Here is a 12,387-nt window from a genome sequence, read left to right on the forward strand (position 1 = left end):
CTATAGTCTAAAACAGAATTATTGCTTTATTTATTTTTCCAAAGGATGAGAAAGGAAACTTGAGGATTTTGATGTTGTGACACCATCAGCCAGAGTCACTGCCTTTCTAGAATGGGCAGTTTCACTCTGGGTGCTTCTGTCATACCTAATAATTAAGGGGGCTTTTTGAGCAAATTCAGCACTGCCTGCTAATAGCACTAATCCAACTGCAGATCATTAAATCAGTTGGGTACATCAGTGAAAACACTTAACAGAGTTAGTGATTTAAAAAAACATATCGTGGTTATATATAAATTGATTTTTTTAATTCCATTATTGACAGTGGCTTTAATTGATTGATTTTTGGTGGTGGTACTGGAGCAGGACCTACTGTCATTCCAAATAGTACTTTTCAGAATAACAGGTTTCGGTCATATTCTGAGAGTTAGCCATCTGACTGACAGGTCCCCCTGGGAGCGGACAGGAGCTACAATTCCTGCACCAACTTGACTACAGTCGGTTTTGAACTGGGTAGTATACCTTTTGGAAAACAAAACTGTACTCCCTCTTCTTTTTATGTCTTTGTCTCTTTCCTTCTCCTGCATTCCACCCTCACTTGGGAAGGGACATCAAGCCCTGTAAAGGCCATTACATACATTATGTCATCTAATCCTCTCTATCAGCCTGTAGGTTAATTATCATGTTGACCATTTTATAGGTGAGCAACTGAGGCTCACAGAGGTTGGTTAGTGACCTGCCCAAGACACTCAGCTGGCCAGGGTCAGAGTGTGAGGACTTGGATCATAGTCATCCCACTTTGACTAAGTTGACTGCCTGATGGTCAGGCAGGTGGCACTTCCTTGCCTCATTGGCCCCTTTGACACTTTGTAAGAGGTCATATATAGTGACACTTCTTGATAGATCAGAGGTGCAGGAGTGGCTCCTGAAGTTCAGAGCCTCAACCAAAACGCAGTCCTTCCTGCCCCAGCTCTCTCAAGCGGACCATGTTAAAAGAGGCTCAGTTAACTTAAAAAAACACAAAATTACTCCCTGTGGACAGCTGAGAGGAGAGGAGCAGAGAGAATATCCTTTATAGAAAAAAAAAAAAAAACCTTAAAGATATAAGGATTTAAAGTAAGTAAGAAGGAAGTAAATGTGTCCAAAAAGCCCCCTCTGTCACTTCCTGATGGCTTGACTTGCTATATAAACCCATCTTGAGACAATCCATACAAGTAATTCCTTTTTTTTTCCCTGAGAACAGTGGAAAGTTGGCAAGAAGTAAAAATTCTCTATGAAACAGGGAGGCGAACAAGTTGTAAATGATGTTAATATCTTCCAGATGGCACAGTTTAACTTGGGAACTGAATTTATTGTAATTAAAGGCATGTGAATTTTTCTATAAATACTGAACTTCGCAAATTTGACACTGGAAGACTCCATCACTTCTAGAGCATAGTTGTTTTAAGGGAGGCCTTCCTTCTCTTCCATTTAAAATGTATCATTGGATTTCATAATCTGAGTTAAATCATAGAAATATTTTCCCATGCAGAAGACTTTTTTTATCTTCCATGCCAATAAATCTTAATTATGAAGTGAGATTCCTCAGAAATGAGAAATTTAAACTCTAAACATTTTCTATTAAAATTATGTATTTTGACCATTATTTTATACCACATGTCTTGAATTCCTTTATATATTTATTTTTAAATTAAGCTATTATCACTTTTCTGTCTCCAGACATATGTGTTGGGCAATCTTGGAAGTTCTGTTTTTGCTTCAATCAGGAGAATCTGGCTCACTCCAGAACCTTGCTTTCCTTTACACTGCAAGCAATGCTTACAGGCTCAGAGCTCCCAAAGCAGCAGCCAACATGACATGAGAACATGAAAATTACTTGCACGATTACTTCAGTTTCCTAATCCCACCCTTAGTCTTACCCTGGATCTACTAGTCTCTGCTCTATTGGGTAATGCAAGTGGATGATCCCTCTTGGCTTTGGTTTCTACTGCGGCTTCCAAGCTCCAGGTGTCCTACCAGAGCTTGGTCTGTGTGGTAGGCAGAATTCAAAAAAGGGCCCCCAGGGTCTTTAGCCCCTGGGATGCACACACCTCCTCCCAGTTATTCATTAATACAGGGGCTGCTACAAAGGGATTTTGCAGATTTAATTAAGTTACCAAACCAGCTGACCTCAAGAAAGGGAGACTATTTTAGATGAGCCTGACCTAATCAGGTGAACCCTTAGAAAGGATTGAGCTTTTCCTGAAGAGCATGAGGCATGAGAAGAATTCATTGTGAGGCAGATTTTCTGCTGTTGGCTTTGAAGCTGGAGAGGGCCATATGATGACAAATGCAGGTGGTCCGTAGGATCAGTCCCCAGCTGACAGCCAGCAAGAAAGTGGGGAGTACAGTCTTGCAACTACAAGAGACTGAATTCTGCCCTAACGGTGTGGGCTTTGACAAGGACACCAAGCTCAAGATAAGAACGCAACCCCGCCAACAGCTTGATTTTGATCTTGGGATACCCTGAGCAAGGAACCCCAGCCAAGCCATGCCAGACTTCTGCACTATGGAAATGGGACCTAATAAATGTGTGTCATTTTAGCCCTTCCATTTGTGGTGATTTGTTATGCAGCAGTAGGAAACTGTCTATTACTTGCTGGACGTTTATTGCCTCAGTTTCTCTCCTGTGCTGGTCTATGCTGGTCTTGACTGGCAATGACCCATGGCAGCCCACAGGACCAATTGTCATCCCTTTGCACTGTTGCAGGGAGAGCCATTTAATATCTCTTTTAATTTTACTCCAGTAAAACTTTTTTCTTTAACATTTTCTTTCTTCACTTTTGTGATGCCTCAGGGTCATAATGATGAATATCCATAACTTTATTGCAGCTATAGAAAACTGATGATTAATAGTCTAGATAGTAACATAATAATATGTACAAGAGTTAACAGACACAGGAAATGAGGCATTACAAAAGCTTAAAGATGAAAATTTTAATGTGTGAGATTAGCTTTATGAGTTTTACTATACTCTGATTATTGAGAACAAGTTCTCAACTACCTACATATAGAAACTCTTACTCTACGGTATCGGCAGAGCCACCTTCTGGAAAAGATGCTAGGGAGACTGTATTGTGTTGGGATTTCCTGGAGGATAATTATCTGGAAGCCTGTAGACAAGTGCAAGATTAACACCATGTGGGCCTTTGAGGAGGACAATGAGAAGACAAAAGACAGAAGTGTTTGCAATAGTTTTTTTTGGTTCCGAGAGAGGTGAGGGGGTTGGCGTCCCATTTACAATCAGTGGAGTTGGTTACAGGAGAGATGGTTTGACTTCGGTATATCTAGCAGCCACTGAGCAAAGCTACCTGTTTTCTTTAGCACCAAGTACTTCCCAAGCTCTGTGGCATGGACCCAGCTAGCCAGGGTGTCCTCCTTGCACTCTGGAACTTGTCCTCTGTACTGAGGAACTCCGGGGTGGGGAAATGGAAATGCTGATAAAATGTTACTCTCCTACAATGAATGGGGTCACCAATATGGCAGGTAGCTACCCCCCACTGAAAAACACCACCTCATGCCCTGACAGTGTCAAGAGCATATTACTTAGTGCAAATAGGCATAAACACATAATAAGTATAGATATGGTTAGGCTATGGACTAAAAGTTAGGGGTGCATCAAAAGGATAACTAGACTTGGGATGTATCAAAAGAATTGCCAGAACAGAAGTAAGGGAGACTGAATTTTAGAAAAGGTCAATACAAGTGAAAAGGAGTGCTAGTTCAAAGACTAATGTCCTATAGTCCTGCTTATAATAATACACAGTGTGCATACAGGAAGAAAAAAAAATATATATATATATGAAAAAATATGTGTCTTTAGGAAGGTATTTCCCATTATTTTAATGGGGGGAAAATTACTTTCTAAACTTAGAAACAAACCTTAAAGGGGAATATGACAAAATAATAAACAAAGCAGTATTTTGTCTATTGTACAAATTTTAAAATGTTGTCAGATTCAGAACGGCTTGCATAGACATTGGCATTTGGTAGAACAGGCCAGGTCATAACCCAGGCTCTGTGTTCCTCCGAAAACGTGGAGGACTCTCTGGCCAGGCCCTCTCCCTGCTCTGAGTTTGGGGTGTTGCCTGTAACCTCCTCCAGGAGGGGGAGTGACCCAGGCCAGCTCCAGCCCCCCCACCCCACCCCAGGGCCTGCCCTTCCCACTTAGCCATCCCAGGGAGCGCAGCCCAGCCTGCATAACCCAGGCTCCGGCCCCGCTCCATCTTCACGGGAGCCATCTGTGCTCAGGCGCCGCATGCTGGCACTGGGAAGAAACCCAAATTCCAGCTGGTCTTCGGCACCCCTCCCCTGCTTCATGTCGATTCTCTACTGCCCAACCTGGGCTGGGCTTCTCATCACGTCGTCCCTGAACATCCAGCCGAGCGGGAGGACCACGACCAGGACTAAGATAGCTCTAGAAGGAGGCCCATTCAATGGTCACCATCAATTCCACTGCAACTTTCCACTCATGTGACTCCCTGGGGGCCAAGGGCTCTCCCTGTCTCTGTCTCTGTCTCTCTCTGTCTCTTACATACACACACACACACATAGACCTCTGCACACCGAAGATGTCTGTGTCTATATGTCTAGTGCATTGGTACAAAAAATCAATGAAATATTAGTTGATGTGTCATGTTTCTAGCAACAATGACCAGTTACAAAATGAATTGAGCTGTGAATGAATAATTCTAAATTAGTAAGGTCATACTCATCCTCTCCACCCCCCAAAAAATATGTATGAAAGGGAGTAACAAGAGCAGAAATTGGAATCAAATTTGCCCAAAAGTAGGCAATGTCGAAAGGATACAAATTACTCCATCTCTATGCCTCCCCCCAGTGTTTCCCCAAGGCTGTGCTCCCTCTGGGCTGCCGCCTGACAGGTGCCTTCCTGGGATCACCGGACAGACTATGGTAGACAGTACATCTGACAGCACTTTGTAACACGGAAATTACTGTACAAATGGCAAGTGTTACTGCCAGCATTTCAGACAGTATAAGATCAAATCTGATTCATTTTAACATTCGAGTACAAAAAATAATAATAAAATTTTTAAGTGCTGTGAATTGTGTAAGACTGTTGAATCACAGACCTGTACCTCTGAAACAAATAATATATTATATGTTACAAAAAAAAAAAGAAGAAGATAGCAGGAGGGGAAGAATGAAGGGGGGGAATCGGAGGAGGAGACGAACCATGAGAGACAATGGACTCTGAAAAACAAACTGAGGGTTCCAGAGGGGAGGGGGGTGGGGGGATGGGTTAGCCTGGTGATGGGTATTGAGGAGGGCACGTACTGAATGGAGCACCGGGTGTTATATGCAAACAATGATCATGGAACACTACATCAAAAACTAATGATGTAATGTATGGTGATTAACATAACATAATAAAAAAACACTAATGATATATTGTATGACTAACATAACATAATAAAATTAAATTAAATTAAAAAAAATTTTTTTAGGGCACCTGGGTGGCTCAGATGGTTAAGCGTCTGCCTTCGGCTAAGGTCATGATCCCAGGGTCCTGGGATCTAGTCCCACATCGGGCTCCCTGCTCAGCGGGAAGTCTGCTTCTCCCTCTGCTTCTCTCTCTCTCTCTCTCTCTGTCTCTCATGAATAAATAAATAAAAATCTTTAAAAAAATTTTTTTTTAATTTTAAAAAAGCACACAGCGACTTTCCTTGATCTAGTTGTTTAAAAAAAAAAAAAAAGGTAAAGCCTTTGATTTACTTCCAAATAAAACATCATAAAAAATAGTGTCTTCTGACCAAGAAATAAAAAAATTATTAGCTAGGCAATAGGTATTGATTTGCTACTTTATATATAGGTAATTAATAATTTTCAAAAAAACTTCTATTTGGTTACAAAGGAACACTTACTTGGGGTGCCTGGATGGCTCAGTTGGTTAAGCATCTGACTCTTGATCTCAGGGTTGTGAGTTCAAGTCCCACATTGGGGTCCATACTTAAATAATAAATATAAATAAATAAATAAATAAATAAAGGAACACTTACCCATTGTAAAAATTTTGAAAAATACAGAAATAAGTAAGGAACATCATCTCACTACACAGAGATAATCACTTATTCATACGGCTCGACATACTTCCAGTTCTTTTTCTGCATATGACTAAGAACTGAGAATATACTGTAGATAGGGGTTTATGTTCTGATTTTTCACTTAATGATATCATTAACGTTTTTCCTATGTTATAAAAAATATTTTATTGAATAGGCTTTTTAATGACTGAATAATATTCCATGATATGATTGTATATAAATTTCTTCTTGTTTTTTTCCTGCCTGCCTTATGTCCATTTTCCCCCCATTATTCTAAATAAAGCTTCAGGCATTGGTTTTGCATAAATATTTGACATTATTCCAGGTTATTTCCTTTGAATGGATTTCTCAAAATTGCTTTTACTAAATAAGAGGCTATGAACCTTGTAAGCCTCTTCATATATCTTGATTAGGACACTGCAAGCAAGCCAGAACTTAGGGGTGAATCTCATGTAAAATCGCTCAGAAACACAGATGCAGACTAATTGGCTCCTCCTAGCTCCATCATTGTATATTTTTATTTCCAAATCCTCTCTCTAATGCTCTGAGAGTAAAATCTGTTCTCTTCTGGGGAATATGTAAGGTAATTCTTGGACAGTGGCATAGTAATCGTTTACAGGTTGTTCAGTAGGGATAGCTATTAATGCCTGGTGCAAAATAAACCAAAGATCCAAAGAAACACATTTTTGCAGGTGAAAATTATGTTAGCCAACATCATTTCTCACTCTGGTTTATGATGTCAGGTATCAAATTTCTCCATTATTAATGTACAGATGCACATGGGGGTAGATCCTCCTGGAAGGAGATTAAAAAGCCGCCAGCACCTATAACCACTCTACCTAGTCATGCGAGCATGTCCAGGAGCTGTGAGGGGTTGGTACAGTAGCTCCCCCGTCCAGACAACACCCTGCAGAGGATTAGCTTTCTTTCCATTAGCGGGCTCCACCACGGAGAGTCAGGGGTCATTTGTACTCGCAAGAGAAAACCTGACTTGAGTAAAATGTGCTATCCGTCTGTTCAGCACCGCTTACCTATAAAGCCTCTGAAACCGCTCTTTAGTGACTGAGTACATTTCTCATTTTCCCATCACTTCTCCCCCTACTTGGCTATTTTCCTAAAACTGTAATTCAAACTTTCCAAAAGAAAAAATAATCTCTGGGTAATCCTTTCAAGAGTTCTTAGAAGGAAATCTTTATTCTTTTATCACTCTTAGGGGAAACCTAACTCGTGATTAGTATTAGGATTCAGAGTGTTTTCACCATGCGCATATAGGGTGAGAGCTGGGGAGTCTGGGAACAAAAAGTCCTTTGGCTTAAGGAGCTTGCACTCTCAAGCCGGGGACGCTCCTGATAAGAACCACCGGCATACTCTACCCTAAAATGGGAACCATGGGAAGGTATCCTTTAATTGTAAAAAAGTTTGTTCCTAGTAAATATGGGCTGCTTTACCACTATGAGCACAGAAAGAGAAAGTATTTAGGCCAGAGATTTAAGAAAAAAAAATGGCAGGATGCCTAAAGGGGGAGGAGAGGTTGGTTGTCATCTGAAATATTCAAAATACCCACATGACATTTACATTCCTGTGATGGTAAGTGGGCAGGATGAGGTTTGAAGAAGGGCTTTCCTGGCCGGGACCCATGTCTGCTCTGGCCCAGGCCCCTGCACAGAAGGGTGGTGCCCTTTGGACTCAGACACGGCTCCCCTGGCACCTGGAGCATTCGCTTTCTGGAGCAGGGCTCTGAACGGACAGACGCGTCCACTTGCTGACCCCTTGTCTAGCTTTTGTGTGTCAGATTCCCGAGACGCAATTCCCAGCTCTCCTCCGGCAGCTGTAACGTGTCGGTTCAGAATGAGAGGCACACACATGCCCCTGTTGTCACCTGCGTAGGTCCCGCTGTCATGACCGGGGATCTTGGACATTCCAAGAAATGCAGCGTCTGCCACGCTGGAGCAGTAACAGAGCAATGTACAGCAGGCTGGGGGAGCGAAATTTGCAAACTCAGGATCCTGGGCCTCAGGCCAAGGCAGGCTGGGTGCGTTGCTGTGGTGACACATTTAGTCTCTAGGGAGGGATGCTGGCACACTGGCTGCATTCCTGGCACCACGTTTGCCAGCAAGAAACTTATGGAGTGGAACTGGTATCAACTCCAGAGGGAGAGGCAAGCTGCTTTCCTAACTTCCTTGGCAGTACTACCCTTTGCAACTTGTGCACTTAAATCCTCCTGAATATTTACATGAACTGCTATTTGTGACACTCTTTGGGGCCCTGTTGGATGGTACTTTGAAGGGAAGTGCTAAAATGATAGCAGCATTCCAGTTTATAAATGTAACTATTGTATCCCTGAATAATTCAATTTCCTAAAATTGGCACTTAATGATGAAATGACTTATCTCTTGCTGGGAGGAGATTCTAATCCCTCTCCTCCTTTTAAAAATAGCTTTTCCTGTTGCCAAGAGGAGAGCCTGGTATTTACTATTAGGAGATACGTGAATTAAAATACCAGCTTCTTTCCCTGTCGCAACTCACTAGCACTATATTAGCTGAGCTCTCTCCTACCTGGGAGAAAAGGTTCCTCCCAGAAGCGCCCTTAGTTCTTAGGAAAGCCTGACCCACCTCTCTTACTGGTGCCTGGAAAGCAAAAAGCACTAGGAGTTGGCCACTTAATATTCAGACCATGTCAAGATTCAAGTAAAAAAGCCTGTATTGCATCGTCACCAGACCCAACCCAACCAACAGTTCAAATCACAGTTAAATTATAAGCAAGCGTGGGGCAAAGCGTGCAGACCTGTCTAGTCAATGAAGCAGTAGAGATAAAAGGAATTACTACATAAATGCCAACGAGGAGGCTTTAACGAATACAGAGATGGTGTTCTTTCCAGGTGCCCCCAGTCGACTGCAAAAGGCTCATAAGGATTTTGAACCTAATGCTTTCTTCCTCCTCATCCTCCACTTTTTCTTCTCCTCCTCCTGCTTCATCTTCTTTTAACATGCAAAGCATCTCCCAAAGTACTGAGAACTGAACAATTCCTCTGTGTATGTCCATAGTTTTGCAAAGGGACAGTGATGCTAGCAGACCAGTGATTACTACTGGAAGCATCAGATGCAGCAAAGGAAATGCAGTTAATACAATAATTCACATATGTTAATGCTTAGTTCCATCAATGTCAGCTTTCTTTTCTTCTTGATATACACAAAGCTGGCACACAATTTTAACTGATGAGGTAATGTCATTTTTAATTTAGAGAGCCTTAAGCTGTCCACTCTAACTAGTGATATCATCTTTGCAGTTCTCTCGTGAGGCTTTATGTAAACATAAGTAATGTGTCCTGGACAGTTTGAAAAGAGATTGTTAAAGATGACATTGGTCATCATGAAGATTTCCCCCACTTTGATCTCTTTTAAATTGCCAGATACAGTTTATATTGCTGCCATATTTTAGCCATTCCTGTAATTAATATATCCCAGGACTTTTGAACCAAGTTAAACACAGAAATAAAACGAAGGTTTGAAATGAGCAGATTGTAATGTTTTCATGTCAGTTCTGGAAGAAAAATGGAAGACAGCTCAGATTGTCTGGCTCCTAGGTGACTTGGTAAATAACCAGAGAGGAAAGAGAAAGACACTAAGAAAAGGATAACACCAAACAAACAAAAATCAGCCTGTTTTCCAGGAGGATGCCAGTCTACTGGAGACAGCCCCCCACCTTTTGGAGATAAAGAAACATATGTGTTAACTCAGTGCAATATTTAGAATAATATTTTATCGTGACTTCCTTTACCATTTGTCTCCTCAGTGTATTATTATTCAGCCTGAATTTTTTTTTTTTTAATCACATCACTTTGATGACTTCAAGTGTGTCGTATTTCCTTTTCAAACAACAATGTTCCTTTAAAGATTCAGGCTGGTGGGTGTAAACAAAGTAACTTTCCATTTTTAAATAAACGTTTTTCTTCAGCGAGATTATGTTCTGCAATTCCAGATAGTTTGGGGGAAGATGATCTGTGTTTTAACCACTGTGGATACCGAGAGAGGGTTTTTTCCTAAGAGTCTGGAGTTTGGTAGAACTGAGTTAAATAGTAAAGAATCTGTTTATTATTCGGTGGCCATATGTTTAGAGGGTCGCTCACAGAAATCAAAGTATTGTTCATGGAGAGCTCCAGCCAAGGAGACATTTTGAATTCATAAAAGAACTTCACAGTTTGAAAAGAATGCATAGCATTATGTATTGACACCCCACCACCATAGACAAAGGAACACAATTTAATAATAAAGAATTGTGCTCATGAGATTTTTCTTTTTCTTGTTAATTGGTTACTTTAAGTGACATTGTCTGCAAGTATAATGGACACCATTATTCTTAATAGTTCTGTGTTGCCAGATGATGTATACAGACATGATGTAGTCCATTTTAATTATTTCATTTTGCTGAATTTTTCTCCCTCCATGAAGTACAGTGGTGAATGCAGATAGCACTGTTTTCCTGTGCTGGATGATGCTGCCTGCTAAATCATTCAAATTAGAAGGGCATTTCTCGCTCACCTGTTATTTTCTTCCATATTTATGTGCTAGGTATGACTACGTGGAAGTCATCGATGGAGAAAATGAAAATGGACGCTTATGGGGGAAGTTCTGTGGGAAGATCGCCCCTTCTCCTGTAGTGTCTTCAGGGCCATTTCTTTTTATCAAATTTGTCTCTGACTATGAGACACATGGCGCTGGATTTTCCATTCGTTATGAAATCTTCAAGAGAGGTGAGTGACTTCCAGTAGAACAAGTGTGGCTCAATGTTCATTCACATTGTTTGATTCCATGAAAGCGAAAAGAAGACAAGGCGTAATACTTTTATCTTTTTGTAAAAAATCATACATTCCCACTACAAAACTGTTGAAAAATACTTTACACAAAGAAAAACTACCTGATGTATGGAGGAAGTTATGTTTAAATATTTTTTTCAGTATTTCAGGACTCAAAATTGCATCATACTAATATGCTGACCAATGTTTATAAGGCATGCATTCTGTAAAACTCTTTTAAGAGCCTTTATTCTTAGCTTGCTTCTTCAAAAATAAGTCTAGTCTGCTCTCGAGGTTTGATTTCCTTCATTAAAAATGCGTGAGTCCCTTTTACCTTAAAGCCATGTACATCCTGATCCCTTTGTTTTATTACAAAATTCAAAACTGGTATTTCCCAGGAAAAGCAAAGCAGTTCACTAGGCTTAGAGCTTCTAAAGCTATTGAAGGAATAAGAGCTTTTCTATTAATGTCTGTTAAGAAGAATAATAGTTGAGGAAAGAAGCTCTTGGAGGAAACAGAAGAGTAAAGCTTTAAATGGTATTCCCCTTAGGAAATAAAGATCCTTCTCCCCCTCCAATATAATCACTTAGTAATCTATTCCAGTGGTATATATTGAGATGGATAGAATCTGACAATTCATAGTCTCCCAGCCTTGAGGAATTGAACGCACATATCAGTCGATTGATAAACAATGTATCTTTATCTGGATGTCACTGTTTTTCACAAGAGCTAGTAGATTCCTTTAATGTGTTAAATTCAGCCTTCCCTTTTAAGTTGACAGTAATGTGGGGGGTGGGGGGGGTGGCAATCCAGGGCCAGAGGTTCAACGTTTGAGTGTGTTGTCCTAGAATATAGGAGAAAGCCTTTTTTAATAGAAAAAAAAAATCTAGCCACACCAATTACAGATTCTCAGCAGCAACTGAGAATAAAAAAAGGAGTCATTAAGAGTTTCTGGGAACATTGGTACAACTTCTTAAAATTTCAAAGAAATCTGACACTGTCCCCATATAAGTATGGATAGATGGAGACAACTTTTCTTCAAAAATTTATATAAGCACAAACTTAGAAAACCTATAGCATAAATAATAGTCTATATACAACATCAGTATGTGTAGCTGATTACATATGTACATACTTTCTTGTGTGGAAAGCTGCTTGACCTGTTATATAAATCGTATTGTACATGTATGCATATGTACACACACACACATATACACACATCTACATTTGCTTGCTTACCTGCCTATGGCACTATCAAAGAAAACAAGAGGTCAGAAAAGAGTTGAGGAGTAGCCTTTCATTTGCAGTGCTTCTCAAAGATCTGAAGATGGTTGAAAAGAGAGAGAGCTCTGTAACTAAGTCATTAAGAACTCATCTTCCTTCCAAATGAACTCAGCTCCCTACGCTTCCATTGCCTCAGAGGTACTGTCCTTTCCCTATACCACCCTTGAGACTTGAAGCCTTAGTTTTTCTTTCTCTTCTTGCCTCCCTAC

General features: G+C 40.5%; 1 protein-coding gene across 1 annotated transcript in view; it reads left to right on the forward strand.

Annotated features, from left to right (window-relative positions):
* The window catches only part of NRP1 (neuropilin 1), a 137,181-nt gene that overhangs the window by 45,712 nt on the left and 79,082 nt on the right, over window positions 1–12,387 (forward strand). Inside the window, 1 exon segment of the mRNA XM_021686025.2 lies at window positions 10,671–10,852. Within this exon segment, the coding sequence (XP_021541700.1) occupies window positions 10,671–10,852 (182 nt within the window).

This window comes from Neomonachus schauinslandi, chromosome 5 (assembly GCF_002201575.2).
Source record: "Neomonachus schauinslandi chromosome 5, ASM220157v2, whole genome shotgun sequence".
In the NCBI taxonomy this organism is placed as follows: Eukaryota; Metazoa; Chordata; class Mammalia; order Carnivora; family Phocidae; genus Neomonachus; species Neomonachus schauinslandi.